Raw genomic sequence first — 17,860 nt, 5'->3', positions numbered from 1 at the left:
CACGATCACTAATGCACTTCCTCCTTCTGGCCAGATGAAGGTGGTGTGGTACTGATCGTGGAACGTGGCCAACACTTTGCATGTGAGACGAATGGAACACAGAGGATGCTGCGGACATCTGGGTAAGTTAACCCCCCCCCCCCCCCGTCATCCGCGGTCATACCTGGCGTAATCAGACTATTCCCATTTCAATTCCGAGTCGCTACGAACTTGTAGCTAATTGGAAGCCCATCACTAATGAAAAACTCAAAGCAAAATGGTAAGACTGGTTCAAGCTGACAGAAAGGATACAACCGGACTGGAGGGGCAAAATAATCCCAGAATATAAAACACGTCAAATGATATCAGGTTACACTCCTGTCAGAGAACACAAAACAGCTGCATTGGGAACAGGATCACAAAAACTGAACAGCTGGAGACAGGAGGAGGAAGAGCAAGGGCCCATTTCCACTACACGCAGATTGAATGCAGAAAAACTGACTACAATGAATGCCTATGGGCCCGTTTCCACTAAACGCGATTTTTCTGATGCAGATTTTCCCATAGGCATTGATTGGAGTCAGTTTTTCTGCATCCAATCTGCATGTAGTGGAAACAGGCCCTAAGGCTACTTCAAAACTTACCGTCGATGTACTCCCCCCCCCCCCCCCCCCCACCTCTTTGCAGGGAAATGTACATCTAAAAAGACTTACACACTATTGCGACGCAGTGCAATGGAAGTAGCAATATCACCACAACGCAGTAAGTGTGCAAGAGCAAACACGGTAGCAGCGCACATGCGCAGAGTGACGGTAAATGAGTGATGCACTTTCGAGGCAGCAGAGAATGTCACCGAGCGGGGGCGAAACTACGGATATTACCCTGTCAACACACTCTGCTGCAGGGTACTATGCTTTTGTCCTGCCTGGGGCCAGGGCCGTATTTACCATAAGGTAAGTGCCTACAGGCAACTGATGATGGAAAGGTGTCTCACTCCCTTACTCTAGTGTCTCCACACCGCCTTCTCTATATAGAATCCTCATCAGAGTCTAAATGAAAGGTTACTCACCCAGCCCTCAGCATTTCACTGACGAGATCTCCGTTCAATCGAGGGCACCTCTGGCTACCTAATGCTAATGGACATCTGTAGCTACCTATGACAGGCAAGGGAAGTAAGGAAGAAGTGACAGCTGGGCCAGCCAGCCCACTTGCGGTGTGGTTCAGTGGGGGTTTGATGGTTCATGGAAGGCAAATTATAGAATGTCAAGACATATAGGGCCATATCCTATTCAAGGTGATAAGTAGCTTGCAGATGCGAGCTACTTATCACCTTACCATCGCACGAGGATTACAGGCAAATCCTATTGCCCATATCCTTTGCGCGATGGCCGATCGTTAGGGAGCATTACTCAGGCGAAAGCCTGAGCGATGCTCCCTTTTACCGAGCGATGGGGAGTGAGGTTTACGCTGTGGTGCTGTCCATCAACACCACGGCCTCACTCCCCACACATGCGCACTCGCCCGCCGCCATCTTCCGCCGCTGCATCTGGGGGTCTCCTTTAATAAGGAGACCCCCAGAGCTCCCCGTCCGGTGGCCGCACAGTTTAGAAGCCCCCGCGCAGCTCTGCACCTTATTAAAGGAGACCCCCAGATGCTGCGGCGACAACGTGCGTTAGCTAGTTTAGACATGCTTTTTGCAGGTCTAAGCTAACGCTCATGTCTGCCGGGAAGCATCGCTTCCCGGAGACATGATAAGGGTAATTGGATTCGGTGTTAAGAACGCGCTGGGCGATTATATCGCCCAAGCGAGTTCTTTTCCGCCTGGGGGGTCTAACGTTTAATTAGATTAGGCGATGCCCCCATCGCCTAAGTTAAGAACTCGCCAGTGCTTAGCGCTGGCGAGTTCAGCAATAGAATATGGCCCATAGGCTCCTGTAATGAAAATCTGGGCTGCCCGGAGCTCTCCTGTCGCATAACGATCACACCACTAAATATGTGAAACTTACCAAAGAACATATCTTTGTCTAAGAAATCTTAATTTCCTCTGTGACACCGAGGTAGGAACATAATTTGGCATTAACAATATAAATCCTGACCTACCTTGATTTGTCTGTGTGCAAAGAAAACTGGAGCAAACATGTAGACGGTTTCCAGAACAGCCAATAAACTTTCAGAGAAAGTAAGCTTTTTGATTGGTTGGTTGGTTTCTGCATCTCCTTCACCTTTGCTGCAGATTTCTTTACACCGGTTTTGATACGCCTTATCATGTTTGTCTGAAAATGAGGCGCTCTCTTTTCCACAGATTTTATAAATCACAGAAATCTGAATTTATAGATTTTCCAGTTTATCCATGAAGTCTACTATTTTGGAATGATTCTAAAATGAACTGTCTCTCTGAGAGCTACTGGCTTTCTTTAGGTAGGCTGCAATCAACTATACACTGTTTACAGTAGCAGGGCAGGAATCCCACCATGTATGTATAAAAAAAAAAATCTCACAGATGCTGTGAATAATATTGAATTCTGAATAAAATATTGTAGAAATAAGGATTACAAAAAATTCTACATCATGAAACAAATTTTACACCAGAGTCCTGTATCACAAATGTGTGCCTGGTGACATTTTTGCTCTTCAGATGACAGGAGGATATGGAGAATGACTGGACATTGTCTTGTTGGGGTGCGTCTTTGGAAAAGAAGACCCTGTGTGTTGTGATGTGCTGCCAGAACTTACAGAGATAGGGTTTGTAGTCAATGCTGGAGGCAGCAGCTTCTGTTGAATGAGTTGGTTTGTTGACCTCGTTGGAAATCTTCTGCATGAGAGTCTGAGTTGAAGCAAAGAGAACCAGCTTGTAGTCTTTCAGTAGCTTATCGAGAAGCTCAACGCATTTTCGAATGTTTGACTCTTGTCTGGCGATGCTGTCTGCTCCATTATTCCTGTCAATCCAGTAGAAAGAAGAGAGGCTATCTATGATTAATAAGCAGAGCGTGGGGTGACTGCAGAACATATTTTCTAGCGAGTAAAGGGTAAGGAGCAGCTGAGCACTACTGTTACAATGTACAAGGAAGAACCGGCTCAGACACTGCTTCACCATCTCCTCGCTGCTCTGCGACAGTCTGTGCTCAAGGATGGTCACCAGCCAAAGCATATCAAAATGATAATCTGTGTCTATGTAGATGACTTCCACTTGCAGGCCTCCTTCAGATTTTGGCAAGATGCACCGCGATATCAGATGGCAAAACATTTCTGTTTTCCCTGTGCCTTCAGAACCATGAAATTCAATGATATCACCTATGAAGGGGTAAGGTATGGAAAAAACAAAAAAAAAAATGTTGTCTTTATTATTTTTTAACATATTCTCAATCAAAAACATCTTATAGTAAACCTGAGACATAATAATAATAAAGTCTTATAGATACTTGGTGCTTCCTCCAGGCCCCTTTAGTCTGATCGGTCCCTCGCCGCCGTCCTCCTCCGCTAGGCGGCCCAGTATCCTCGGCAGTTAGGGTGTACCGCTTGGGGCGCATGCCCGGGCCTTGCACATTGCGCTCCAGCCGGTCTGTGCCGACCAGCGCAGTTACTGGGCCGTCTAGCAAAGGATCCAGACAACGGAAGAGGACGGCAAGGGACCAGTAAGCCTGAAGAGGGCTGGAGAGCTCCAGATATGTATAAGCCCTTTTTTTTTATTACTTAGTTTCAGGTACTCTTTAACCACTTACGCCCATGTTCACGTGTGCATGCCTCCTCCCCCCTCCCCCCCCCCACGTTTGCACTCTAAACCTTCCTCCATGCAAAAGGATTGTTTTAAAATGTCTGTTTTGCAATAAGTGGTGAAAGTGAAGCCAACAGCTTCCCAATCTAGCCCCATCACATATTCAGGACAGCAGTGTCCTCACACTTCATCTACACCTCAGACACAGATATAGGTCTTTAGTATGCACATTTAAAGGAAATTGTATGCAGCTTGGAAACTGGCCATTCACATGCACTTCCTGTGAATTTTGGTTGGCCCAGTTCAAAGGTACATACAATTTGTACTAACTGTAAAAAATTAAGTTTCACTTACCTGGGGCTTCGACCCCCCCACTTCCTTGCCGTCCTGTGACCGCAGCATGGAGAACCGATCCTCCGTTCTCTCTACTGCGCCGGATGCGTTCGATGACGTGAATGCGTACCAGGATACGCTTGGCAAAAAACGCACAGGCACAGTGGACTGCCGACTCTGAAACTTAGCTGCAGCGGGAGAACAGACAATCGGTTCTTCACGCCGTGGGCACAGGACAGCTGCGGGGGGACTGGTCGAAGCCCCAGGTAAGTGAAATGCTTATTTTTTTTTTTACAGTTAAAGTGAACCTCCGGACTAAAAATCGACTCAGCAGCACTGAAAAGGCCTGGTGTTTCTTTAACAGTTTCACAGCACCAGAACTTTGTTTCTCTTATACAAGCCTCATTTTTAGCTGCATTGCAGAAAACTGCCCGGGCAGTTTTCCCCTTATGCTGTGCAAAGCATGATGGGATTTCTGATGTTGTTGCTCTAGTTATGCTGTTTGGGTGCACATTTTTTTTTACATTTTGAATTTGAGATTTGAAGCCTAGAGCATGCAACTGGGAGGGGTTATCAGGACACAGGACAGTTGGAACTGTGTCTCCTGCTCCTTGTCACCTCCTTTTAACCAAAAAGATGGCTGCCCCCATGACAAAGATGCCAGCCCCCATTAATCACAAATTTCTTCTTTTCTTTTGAAACAGGGTGGGTAAGAGATTATATTACCTATCTATTCAAATTAACATAACTAATGTAACTTGATGACAGTATGTTTGTTTAGGCTGAAGTTCCCCTTTAAGGTTCAATTTAAATGCAAGCCAGCATTAGTCCTAGTCCTCAGCAATAAATAGGCATATAATATTTTACCAGCCACATTGTGAGGTTTGGATCAAAGAAGGAGGGCTCTATGGGTTGCTGCGTCTCGCCATAAACTGACAATATTTCAACCAGATACACTGTCAGTGGTGTACACCTCTGGATGGGAAAGCAGCGTGCTGTCGTTCTTTTACTGCTTACAGCGATGCACATTTGAAGCTCTCCAGGGCCGCATAAAATAGCAAGGAGGGCTGGCCTGTGGGCCTTGAGTTTGACACCTAAGTGTTGGACAGATGTCGCCCAACAGGGTTTGGAACTTGCTCTCTCAGGGGACATGCTCAGCTGTACAGATGCGTAGTTAGCCTGCAGGATAAAAATGCACTCTGTTGCAATGCGGGGAGAAATGGGGGGCAAGGGCCGATGGAGCGCCGCATATGTGACATCACCTAGTGTGTGTACATTAGTGAGAACGTTGCAGACAGGGTCTGCTTTGAGGTGGGAACCAGTGAGCAGCTTTCAATATCAGCCTCAGCAAGTGGTGTGGGTCAGCAACTGAGGCACAAGCAAGCAAACATGGTCTAATGGTTGGGGAGGCACCCTTTAGCATGTCTATTTTGGGCACTGGCAAACCACATCTCTTCCCTGCAAAAAATGACAAAAATGAACTGGTCCATAGGGTGAAAACCACATCTACATGCAAAGTGGTTAAGTAAACGGAAGGTCTCCAAAAGAAACAGGAGGTCGTAAGGTACCATTGTCTCCAACATGATGCTTCTGGCAGCCCAGGACCTCCCTGCAAGTCTTTGGTTTCTGCGGGTAATAGAAAGGTTGTAATGCGCCCTCTGTTATGTATGAGTGAGAGCAGGGAAAGCTTATTTTATTGTGTGTCCTCTGTGAATACTTTGTTGGTGTTCTGCATGCATGCCTGGCTTTTTAGCAACATAATGGAGTATCCTGCATATTTATAAAGTTCCTATCCCATACCACACCACTGTTGATCCCAAACAGGTTCCTCATCAATATCACTCCATCTTCATGGATTCATGCTACCTCCTCCTTGAATATGAAAATACATGGAACCCATATGGAGAAAAAAAAATGTTCATGTCAACTTTCCAAGCTCCTCCATAACTGTTTAAAATCAGGAATTTAATGGTGCACAAGAAAGAGTAGTAATCAGGGCTGTGGAGTCAGAGCCAAAGCAATTTTTGGGTACCTGGAGTCAGAGTCAGTGCTTTCATAAACTAAGGAGTCAGAGTATTTTTGTACCGACTCAACAGCCCTTGTATTAAAGGGAATCTGAAGTGAAAATAAACTTATGATATAATGATTTGTATGTGTAGTACCGCTAAGAAATAAGAAATTAGGAGCAGATACATGAGTATACTGTATTATGGTTTCCCGTACAGGAAGCGTTAAGAAACTCCAGTTGTTATCTATGCAAAAGAGCCACTGATCTCTCCACGACTTTCAAAATTGCAGAGAGCTCTGTCTTCTAAAGCTTTTATCTGAACTGTCTCTCACTGTATTTTGTTTTTTTTTCTGCAGAGGAAAAAGTTCAAAAGTTCACTAGCCTGCTCTGTAAAATCATTTAGAATGCTGAGTAGTGTGAAAACTGCAAATATTAGAGAATGATGCAATGTTATAAAAAAAAAACATAGAACTTCAAATAAAAATGAGAATATTTTCTTTGCTACTAATGTTATAGTAATTATCTGTACTACATAACCAATTCATTATATCATAATTTATTTATTTTTTTGCTTCAGTGTCACTATAACAGCAGTAGCACAGGTACAAGGATTTACCATGAACTGGACAATCGATACTGGCGAAAAGCAAAGGTTCGATCTCTTTCAGGGAAGCACGGCCTTCCAGTCTAGCAAGCAGCTGAGGAAATTAAATTATGAACAATAATTAGCATGACCAAAATGAGTAAATTACTCTAGCTAAATATCATAAAAGTGTATTCTCCACATTTGTTACAATCTGTGTTTAGTTTTTTTTTGAAAATTAAACCGATCCCTCACCTTCAATTCTGCAAATTACGTATAAATGATTAAAAATGCAGTTAAATACCATTATTTTAAAAGGCTGACTGCTACAGGAGAAGGGCTACATGGCCTGCTGACAACACCCCCACAGGAAAAGGGCTACATGGCCTGCTGACATCACCCCTACAGGAGAAGGGCTACATGGCCTGCTGACAACACCCCCACAGGAAGAGGGCTACATGGTCTGCTGACAACCCCCCCCCCCAGGAGAAGGGCTACGTGGCCTGCTGACACCCCCCCCCCCAGAAGGGCTACATGGCCTGCTGACATCACCCCCCCCAGGAGAAGGGCTACGTGGCATGCTGACAACATCCTCCCAGGAGAAGCGCTACGTGGCCTGCTGACAACACCCTCCCAGGAGAAAGGCTACGTGGCCTGCTGACATCACCCCCCCCCCCCCCCCGGAGAAGGGCTACGTGGCCTGCTGACAACACCCTCCCAGGAGAAGGGCTACGTGGCCTGCTGACAACACCCCCCCCCAGGAGAAGGGCTTTGTGGCCTGCTGACAACATCCCTCCAGGAGAAGGGCTACGTGGCCTGCTGACAACATCCCCCCAGGAGAAGGGCTACGTGGCCTGCTGACAACATCCCCCCAGGAGAAGGGCTACGTGGCCTGCTGACAACATCCCCCCAGGAGAAGGGCTACGTGGCCTGCTGACAACATCCCCCCAGGAGAAGGGCTACGTGGCCTGCTGACAACATCCCCCCAGGAGAAGGGCTACGTGGCCTGCTGACAACATCCCCCCAGGAGAAGGGCTACGTGGCCTGCTGACAACATCCCCCCAGGAGAAGGGCTACGTGGCCTGCTGACAACATCCCCCCAGGAGAAGGGCTACGTGGCCTGCTGACAACATCCCCCCAGGAGAAGGGCTACGTGGCCTGCTGACAACATCCCCCCAGGAGAAGGGCTACGTGGCCTGCTGACAACATCCCCCCAGGAGAAGGGCTACGTGGCCTGCTGACAACACCCCCCCCCCCCCCCCAGGAGAAGGGCTACGTGACCTGCTGACAACACCCTCCCATGAGAAGGGCTAAGTGGCCTGCTGACAACACCCCCCAGGAGAAGGGCTACGTGGCCTGCTGACAACACCCCCCCAGGAGAAGGGTTACATGGCCTGCTGACAACACCTCCCCCCACCCAGGAGAAGGGTTACATGGCCTGCTGACAACACCTCCCCCCCACCCAGGAGAAGGGTTACATGGCCTGCTGACAACACCCCCCCCCCCCCCCAGGAGAAGGGTTACATGGCCTGCTGACAACCCCCCCCCCCCCCCAGGAGAAGGGTTACATGGCCTGCTGACAACACCTCCCCCCACCCAGGAGAAGGGTTACATGGCCTGCTGACAACACCTCCCCCCCACCCATGAGAAGGGTTACATGGCCTGCTGACAACACCCCCCCCCCCCCCCCCAGGAGAAGGGTTACATGGCCTGCTGACAACCCCCCCCCCAGGAGAAGGGTTACATGGCCTGCTGACAACCCCCCCCCCCCCAGAAGGGTCACATGGCCAGCTGACACCCCCCCCCCCAAGAGAAGGGTTACATGGCCAGCTGACAACACCCTCCCAGGAGAAGGGTCACATGGCCAGCTGACACCCCACCCCCCCAAGAGAAGGGTTACATGGCCAGCTGACAACACCCTCCCAGGAGAAGGGATACATGGCCAGCTGACAACACCCTCCCAGGAGCAGGGATACATGGCCTGCTGACAACACCCCCACAGGAGAAGGGTTACATGGCCTGCCTGAGGTATCCAGCGCTGTCACCCCCGAAAATACAGCCGACAATCACAATCCTGCACAGGCGCAGTAGTTAGCTTTTGGATCAGGCTCGGGGAGAAATAGCCGACCCCGATCGGTTCCAATCTACTGTGCAGGCGTAAGTTGCTTGTGCCATAGAGTGGACCTAATTGGGCTTGTTTATTTCCGCCTGAGCCTGACCGGAAAGCCGCTGCTGCGCAGGATTGCGGTAGGTACATTTTTACCTCGCCTGTGTTCGGGAGCTGTCAGTGCTGGATCCCAGAGGGTGAAGAGGACAGGGAAAGCCTCATTAGGATCCAGAGACTTCCCCCTCCCAGGGAAAATATCCCCCAGAGATTTTTTTGGTTTAAGCAGTGAAATTTTTTTGCATGATTTTAGATACTAACCTGTGAAACAATTATGCGGCCTGAAAGGCTGCAGCGGCCCCTGTACTTAGTCACCTGCCTGGGATCCAGCGCTGCAGTCCCCCCTCTGTCCTGGCGCTGTACCCCTATAGTGAGAATGCTGGCTGTCATCATGATAACAGACAGCAATCTCACCAGGGGGAACAAGAGCCTCAGAAGACAGGAAGAAGAATGGCTGCCGGCATCTGGATCCCCGGGTAGGTGAGTTGAAATGCCCACTGTGCGCTATGCTCTGCATTAAACATGTGGTGGTCACTATGAGTCTGACTTCGTGTTACCGCTCTGATCTGTGGATTTCCAACCCTGACTCTGGGTTACTGCTAAGGAAGTAAAGGACCAGAGCCTCTTTTCACAGTAATGACGGGATTGTCTCCATAAAAATAAACATTTCAACAGCAACTGGTCTGAGTGTATTAAAGGAATACTATCGATTCGCATATTTTTTCAATTGACACAGGAATTGTTTGGGAAGTGCTGCTAAGTACTGGTGTATACATTTTAGTAGCAACCTCTTTGTTTATGGTTATCAAAATACTTTCAAACTTTACTGACGCCAAAACTGACAGACTGAGCCATGAGGAGAGGGGAAATTCCCCTCAGGGCCCTTTTCCACTAGCAATCGCTAGCGTTCACGCTGAACGCTAGCGATTGCTGAATCGCAATTACCGGCGATTCCCTGACGTTCACGGCCGCGATTTTGCTATGCTATGCACTGCATAGCAAAATCGCGGCAAATATCGCTCCGCCGCGCGTTCGCGTTCCCGGCAAAAACGAATCGCGGTAGTGGAAATGACCTACCGCGATTCCTATGTTAAAAAGCAAACCGTAGCGATTGTAAAATCGCTAGCGGTTGGCGTTTTTGCGATTCAGCCAGCGCAAACGCGCTGGTGGAAAAGGGCCCTTACACTTGATCAGTTAACTCTATGTGTAACTCTGTGTGTGACAGAGAGAAAGCTCCCAACAGCTGCAGCGTCTGTCCTGTGTTTCTGACTGAAGTGTTTGAAGAGAGCGGAGGAAATGTAACTAATTGTCACAGCTTTTCCTACTGTTTTTGCTTTCAGAGTTTGATATGTTTGATATTTGCTTTCTGTAGTCTGATATGCAACTCTGGCTGTGCATTGAAGCAGACACCCCTTCTTCAATTGATTTGTCCAAATATAGCTAAATCCTACTCTCAATAAATTACAGCTTTTGCCTCTGATATTTAACATGAAAAGTAGGAAAATGTTTACACAGCTACTTAGACATTATTTGTACATTGACATTTTAGAACACTTGGGTATTGATAGTATTCCTTTAAGTGATAAAGATGCTAATCCTGCATTCAAAACGTTTTCTGATGTTATGGTTTGGAGTTATCAAATACCTTAGAACAGGGGTCTCAAACTCAATTTACCTGGGGGGCCGCAGGAGGCAAAGTCAGGATGAGGCAGGGCCGCATAAGGATTTTTACAATCGTGGCGCATCGCCACCTCTGCCCGCCCCTCTGACTCTTCCTTCACAGAGAGGGGCGGGGAGAGGATTGACGTCAGGAGGGGCAGAGCTGAAGCTGAAAGCTCTGCCCCTTCCAGGAAATGCCGGCGGATTGCCCCCCAGGCGATTTGGAGGCTCTGCAGCCCTCGTTTAGCGGCGGGGATGCAGCAGATTACTTGGGAGCACTGAAGCGAACTATAAGGAAGCTTTTGCCGTCGAGGGCCACAAAATATTGTATCGAGGGCCGCAAATGGCCCGCGGGCCGCGAGTTTGAGACCCCTGCCTTAGAAGCACTGGCCCTTTAATTGCCATTCAGTTGCATGCTGGGGTTCTTTTTATCTATAATATATTCTTCCTCTTCTCCTTATTCCCCTTCCTAGCTGAAACATGATCCTCTGCTCACTTGTGTTTACAAGCAAGGCTGAGGTGACTCAGCAATTGGAGGGGAAAAGAAAAAAAAGTTAAGGGAAGAAATGACATCAGTATTTAGCCTCAAACTGTGGGCAAAAGACATGGTTCCCACCAGGAACAGAATTCTCTTCATTTACTATATAAAATTCACTGAAATAACGTGGACTGTACAATACATGTGTTATGTAAGTAGATCAAGTATTTATCTATTGTATATGTGTTTTTTCCCTGGCACAGTATGGCTAATGCTCCTGCTTTAAGTAGGTAAGGAGCCAGTTTCTGGCTCCTTACCTAGAGACAAGAAACTCAGCTGTCACGACAGGCAAATGTACGGCACGTAACCAATCAGCTCAGGACAGTGGAAAACAACCAGCATACCGCACCAGAGGTAGGTGCAAGGGCAACGTAGAATCTTACACACACGGCCCGAACCGGTCAAGAAGAAGGAAGTCTCCGAATCCTGAAGAGGTTTTATGAGTCCTCCTAGCCCCCACCGTTGCTGCATGTGGACCCCTGAAACATATTCAACAAGAGCTTGTGGGATATGTTACCGAGGCAGCACTCCTCTTCATGCGCAAGTACGGCTGCACCTGCACAGTGTAACGAAGCTACTGTAAAGGTATGGCTGTTCTAGTGCAGGCGCAGTATGGCTGCACTCATGCATGAAGATACGCTGACCACATAGTGTAATTAACAGCAGCAAAGTCAAAATCATATGGAAAGTCCCAGGCAGCAGCGGTGGTCTCCAAGTCGTGGGAAGCCTCCCTCTTCGGTAAGCATCTATTTTTTTAATTGCCACCTCAAGTTCTCATACACATACAATTCATTAATTCAAAAGTTTATTCTCACTTCGGGTTTGCTTTAACTGAATTCACATTAGAAACAAAATCGTTCTGCTTTCTGTAATGAATTCCCTGCGTGCATGCAACTTTAAAATAATACTGTAAGGGGGGCGGGGGAAGAGTTTAACTTACCTAGGGCTTCTAACGGTTCCCCGCAGACACCCTGTGCCCGCGCTGGAACAAAACGATCCTCCATTTCCCTGCCGCAGCTCAATTACGGATTTTGCAACTTTAATGTCGCAAATCACGGCCACATCCTCACTCCCGCTGACGTCACTGGGAGCGAGGATGCGGCCATGCAGGCGCAGTGGTTTGCGACATTAAAGTCGCAAAAAGTGAGGTGCGGCGGGGAAACTGAGGATCGTTCTGTTCCAGTGCGGACACAGGGTGTCTGCGGGGGAGCGTTAGAAGCCCCAGGTAAGTTAAACTCCTTACCCCCCCCCAGTACTCCTTTAAATTTGTATGCAATGTTAGCGCTTCAATAACCATATCCAACCATAGATGGGACTCAGCCTTGTGCTGTAGCTGTTATAAGGGAAGAGACCCAGTCTTTGCCTGCCAGAAAACACTGAAAGCGGGATATCAGCACTAGGGGGCGCCAGTCCCACCCACCACACTTGTCTGCCAATCACCTGTGTGCCAGACTCCGCTCTCCGAAAGCGTTCGCTCATTGTCAGCTAGGCTGCCTAGGCAGAACGGCAACGCTATAAGAATCACATGGAACACATCCTCTTCTCGCGAGACATCGCTCCAAGATACCTTCGCCGAGCCGACTTCCGTGAACTGCTCACGTGGGCGGCCTCTGTCGTCAAGGAGGCGTGGCGTCTTCTGAGTGAAGTCAGGTCAGGCTGGGAGGCGGAGTCATGCGTTGACAGTGGGGAATGGAACGAGCTGTATCACTCCGCGAGGACTCCGACTGACGTCACGCGAATACAGCGTGACAGAAAAGGCGGGGCTTCTCGCATGTGTCCAGAACTCCAGATGATAATAGGAGTTGCCCAATAGCGGTGGGAGGAGTAGAGATGGGAAGTTCGGATCTTTTCAATGATCCGGATGATTCGAATCGGATCATTGAAAAGATCCGGATCTTCGATCCGAATCTCGGATCATTTTACTACCGAAGCATTCGGGGTGAAATGACTAGCAGGACAGGTCTTTCCCTGCTGTGGACAGGAGAAGGGGAGGTGGGTGGACACACAGAGAAGGGGAGAAGATGGACAGAGGGCACGGAGTGGACAGAGAAGGGAGGAGGGACGAGCAGAGAGCAGAAATGTTTGCACACAATACCCACATGCTGCAATCATATACTTTACATGTATTTTACCCATATGCTCATCTGTGTACTTTGACTGCAAATGTCGCACAGTGAAGGAAAGCATTCCCAGAAGATAAGTGCAGCTGTTTAGAGCGAGTGCAGGAGGAAGGATCATATTGCGCTGCCTGCAATCACAGTGCCTACAAAGTTACTGAGCTGTGCTGAGCCAAAAGTTTCCAATGTGATCACTGTGCACAACTACGGAACAGCCAGCCAGCCTATAATGAGCAGCACATTGCAGTCAGTATGTGTGCTCTACACATATCTGGCAGTGGCACCCATGTCCACTCTACCTGTCTCCCTGCAAGGCTGCCTCCCATCCAACAGAGCGATCCATCTCAGCTCTGCTTCCAGGACCCCGCTGCCCGCTGAGAGGGGGCGTGTCGCTTCTGGCCCCGCCCCTTTTCCGATCCGAATCACTCATTTTGATGATTCGGATGATCGACTCATAAAATAGATTCGGATCAAAGATCCGAATCGTTCATGATCCGGACAACACTAGGGAGGAGTGAGATGAGAGGCCTTGTGTGGCGAATGGCGATGAGGGCGGGTGACGCTGGTGGACGTAGCCTCTGGCTGTTGTTGCGCGGCGCTGGGTGGTGTGACTGTGAGCTGGTCTGGGGTGTTGGTTTGTGTGTGAACAAATATCTGGCGGTCCAGAGACTTCCCCAGCTGCCTGGTCGGCAGTACTGTGCTTCAGTAGCGTAGCTAAGGAGCTGTGGGCCCCGGGGCAAGTTTTACAATGGGGCCCCCCAAGCACTCTATACATAACAATTGATACGGCGCACCAAAACCTGCTAATGGCAACTACAGTGTCAGAGGTGCAAGGAGGGGGATGGGGAGCAGTTTGTTAATGATTACCACTATTCAAAGTATCTTTTGAAGTGATTATAATGAGCGCAGGACCAATAGAGAGCTAATACCGTAGTTGAGGGAGGGCCCCTCTGGCCCAAGGGCCCCGATGCGGTCGCTACCTCTGCACCCCCTATTGCTACGCCCCTGTTGTGCTTACAGATGTGTGTGCAGGGCTGCAGTGCAGCCAGAATCAGCGCACCTTGCTACACTGATATCCTTGCTGCATTGCCAGCCATTCATGCATTATTTCTTTAAAGGGGAACTGAAGAGAGAGCTATATGGAGGCTGTTATGTTTATTTCCTTTTAATCAATACCAGTTGCCCGGCAGCCCTGCTGGTCTATTTCTCTGCAGTAGTATCTGAATAAAACCAGAAACAAGCATGCAGCTAGTCTTGTCAGATCAGACTTTAAAGTCTGAACCACTGAAACACCTGATCTGCTGAATGCTTGTTCAGGGGCTATGGTTAATAGTATTAGAGGCAGAGGTTCAGCAGGGCTGCCAGGTAACTGGTATTGCTTAAAAGGAAATAAACAGGACAGCCTCCATATACCTCTCTCTTCAGTTCCCCTTTAAGAGGAGCTGTAATAACTAAAATAACAGTATAAATTTACTTTTTTCCCCCACAATATATAAATGAAAAAAAATCTATTTTTAGTTGTGGCGCTTCAATTTTGTTACAGTAGGCTGCCCGAGAGACTATGGGGTTGCTCTACCCCCACCAATTACAGAAAATAGCAATTAATTTGTGGTGCAGGAGGACACAAATTAATTTATTATGTAAATGATCTAGTTAGTGTTTGCCCATTGTGAATTATTTCCTTCCCTGATTTCCTTTTTGAAAGTTATCACAAAAAGGAAAATCGTCCGCTAATCAGGAAGCACAGTTGGCTGCATTGAAGGCGGAGACCTGTGACGACAGGGACGCAGCGCTTGGAACGAGGAAGTTAGAAGGTGAGTAATCCACCCGCCTGCTGAGCCTCCTTGCCGCCGCTTTTCTGGAGGGGGAGAGAGGCAGAAGAAGGGGACCCAGGTAAGGGGCTATGGCTCCCCGCCACTGTCCCAACTGCCCCTCCTAGAGCTTCTTCCCCTCCTGGGGCAACTATGCTAACTACACTGGGGGAAGCTATACTTGGGGCAACTATACTATCTATACTGGGGAAACTATAATAGCTACACTGGGGGCAACTATACTGGGGCAACTATAATAGCTACCTTTACTGGGGCAACTATACTACCTATACTGGGGGCAACTATACTAGCTTTCTATACTGGGGCAACTTTATTACATATACTGGGGCAACTATACTACCTATACTGGGGGCAACTATACTAGCTTTCTATACTGGGGCAACTTTATTACATATACTGGGGCAACTATATTACCTATACTGGGGGCACCTATACCTGGCATTACCTGCTGTGGCATGCGTAGTTTGCCGCACTCGCTCCTTTTTTTTTTTTGGGAGGGGAGGTGTCTTATAATACCTAGCACCGAGTGTCAAATTCCCTAGGTATGCCACTGGAGACAACACCTACCCTGCTCTCTGTTTCATTCTTCACTGCTCAGCCTGCTTGTTATCAACCCTAATAAAATCCCTGACTGAGCATGTGGCTTGCTCAGGAATCATTATAGCAGAGCCAGAAGGGAGCAGGCTTGGGCTTGAAAAGACATCAGAGAAGACAGACTCAGCTATAATGATTCCTGAGCAAAGCCAGACTGAATGCTCAGTGGGGGATTTGATCAGGGCTGATAACAAGCAGGCTGAGCAGTGAAGAATGAAACAGAGAGCAGGGTAGGTGTTTTCTCTTTTTTTGTAACACTTTTTTATTTCAACGTTGAGATTGTCAGTACAGACCATAAGCATAGTATGATATACAGAATGACATAGAATGCATAGGCTCAATGATAACAAATACAGTGGACATAGAGAGTACTAGCCAGAGTCTGAAAGAGAGCTTGAATAAATGTCAATGGCCTCAATTCACTAAGATCATGCTGGAGATAATAAGGTAAGAGAAAACTTACCTCCACACAGTAAGGGCTGGTGCACACCAAAACCCGCTAGCAGATCCGCAAAATGCTAGCAGATTTTTAAACGCTTTTTTTTATTTTTATGAGGCGTTTTGCTAGCGTTTTGCGGATTGCTGCTGCGGTTTTCAGTATAGTAGATTTCATATATTGTTACAGTAAAGCTGTTACTGAACAGCTTCTGTAACAAAAACGCCTGCAAAACCGCTCTGAAGTGCCGTTTTTCAGAGCGGTTTGCGTTTTTCCTATACTTAACATTGAGGCAGAAACGCATCCGAAATCCAAAAAATGCCTCACCCAGGCATTTTTCGTTTCTGCAAAACGCCTGCCGCTCTGGTGTGCACCACCCCATTGAGATACATTGACCAAGCAGATCCGCAGCCGCAAGCGGATCTGAAAACGCGGAAAAAGCCGCTCGGTGTGCACCAGCCCTAAGAGAGTTATCTTATCTCTTCATTCCTTACGTTACCTCTTCTGTAGTTAATTTACCTCCTCTGTAGTTATTTTCACATGCAGTTAATGAACGGCCTGTCTTTAACTCTGGAGTTATTTTCAGAATTAAAGAGTTAACTTAAAGACAGAAGAGTTAACTTTAGGTTTGCCTGAGGTAAAATGTTTCCTGAATACTACATGCCTTATCACCATGGTGACTACTCTAGAAGAGTTATTAAAGACAGGAGATAAGCTTAGTAAATTGAGGCCAATGTCCAAAACCATGAATCATTTTGAGGTGGAGTAATTAGTAAGTTTTGAGCCTGCTAATAGGAAAGAAAAACATAGAACATAATACAGCAGTATTTATGTACTCAGAAATATGAAGATTATAACTAAACAGAAAATAGTAGACTATCTAGGACAGTGCTGTCCAACTTCATGGGGCATGGAGGGCCATTTTTTTTTTCAGACCCCATGGTGGAGGGCCGAAGGTTCTTGCTAGAGTCGCAGACCCCCCCCCCCCCCCCCCCCAGGAAAAAATGCAATTAAAGGACAATTAGATTGGCAGCACTGTCCACAAAATGCAATTTAAGATGTTGGTGAAGACGTGTGGCGCGCTGCGCGCGCCAAAAACCACAAGGGTTCCGTTGAGAGTAGCCGAAAAATGGGTGTGGCCATGGACCAGAATGCGGGTGTGGCCACAGGTGGAGACAAATTTACATGAATTTAGCAATGTGGGACATTAGACTAGGACAGTGGTGGTGAACCTTTTGGAGGCCGAGTGTCCAAACTGCAACCCAAAAGTCACTTATCTATCGCAAAGTGGCAACAGCAATTTAAACTACATACAAAGGTTTTAACTCATACATGAACATTATGGAAAATCCAAGTTGAAAATAAACTGTGAAGATAAACAATTTCATCCATCCTACTCCTGAAAAATGTGTTTTTTTTTTTTTAGAACCTCCCAGTTTTATTTTCCGTTTTAAAAAGCTAAAAAAGTAGGTTTAACGCTATTGTTTCATGATGACGATTCAGCTTTTCCATAGTCTCGCAGTTCGCAATCATGTGACCCCCAACAAGACAAATTCAGCAATCATGAGGCCCCCAACAAGACAAAATCAGCAATCTTGAGGCCCCCAACAAGACAAAATCAGCAATCTTGAGGCCCCCAACAAGACAAAATCAGCAATCTTGAGGCCCCCAACAAGACAAATTCAGCAATCGTGATGCCCCCAACAAGACAAATTCAGCAATCATGAGGCCCCCAACACGACAAATTCAGCAGTCATGAGGCACATAGAGAGCATTTCACATAAATAGGCAGAAGATAGTGACAGGTGCCCCCCCAGTAAGTGACAGGTGTCTCCCCAGTTAGTGACAGGTGTCCCCCCAGTTAGATAGTGACAGGTGCGCCCCAGTTAGATAGTGACAGGTGCC

General features: G+C 47.6%; 1 protein-coding gene across 1 annotated transcript; it reads right to left on the bottom strand.

Moving 5' to 3' along the window:
- Positions 1–1,217: 1,217 nt before the first annotated feature.
- XRCC2 (X-ray repair cross complementing 2) lies at positions 1,218–12,616 on the bottom strand. The gene is made up of 3 exons (XM_068238616.1): positions 12,417–12,616; positions 6,649–6,730; positions 1,218–3,270 (listed from the first exon to the last, which is right to left on the bottom strand). The coding sequence occupies exons 1-3, from the start codon at positions 12,453–12,455 to the stop codon at positions 2,546–2,548; spliced, it is 846 nt and encodes a 281-aa protein (XP_068094717.1). The 5' UTR covers positions 12,456–12,616; the 3' UTR covers positions 1,218–2,545.
- Between the last annotated feature and the right edge of the window lie 5,244 nt (positions 12,617–17,860).

This window comes from Hyperolius riggenbachi, chromosome 5, assembly GCF_040937935.1.
Source record: "Hyperolius riggenbachi isolate aHypRig1 chromosome 5, aHypRig1.pri, whole genome shotgun sequence".
Taxonomy (NCBI): Eukaryota; Metazoa; Chordata; class Amphibia; order Anura; family Hyperoliidae; genus Hyperolius; species Hyperolius riggenbachi.
Note: the sequence above shows the minus strand (reverse complement) of the source record. Positions and strands in the feature narration are given on the sequence as shown.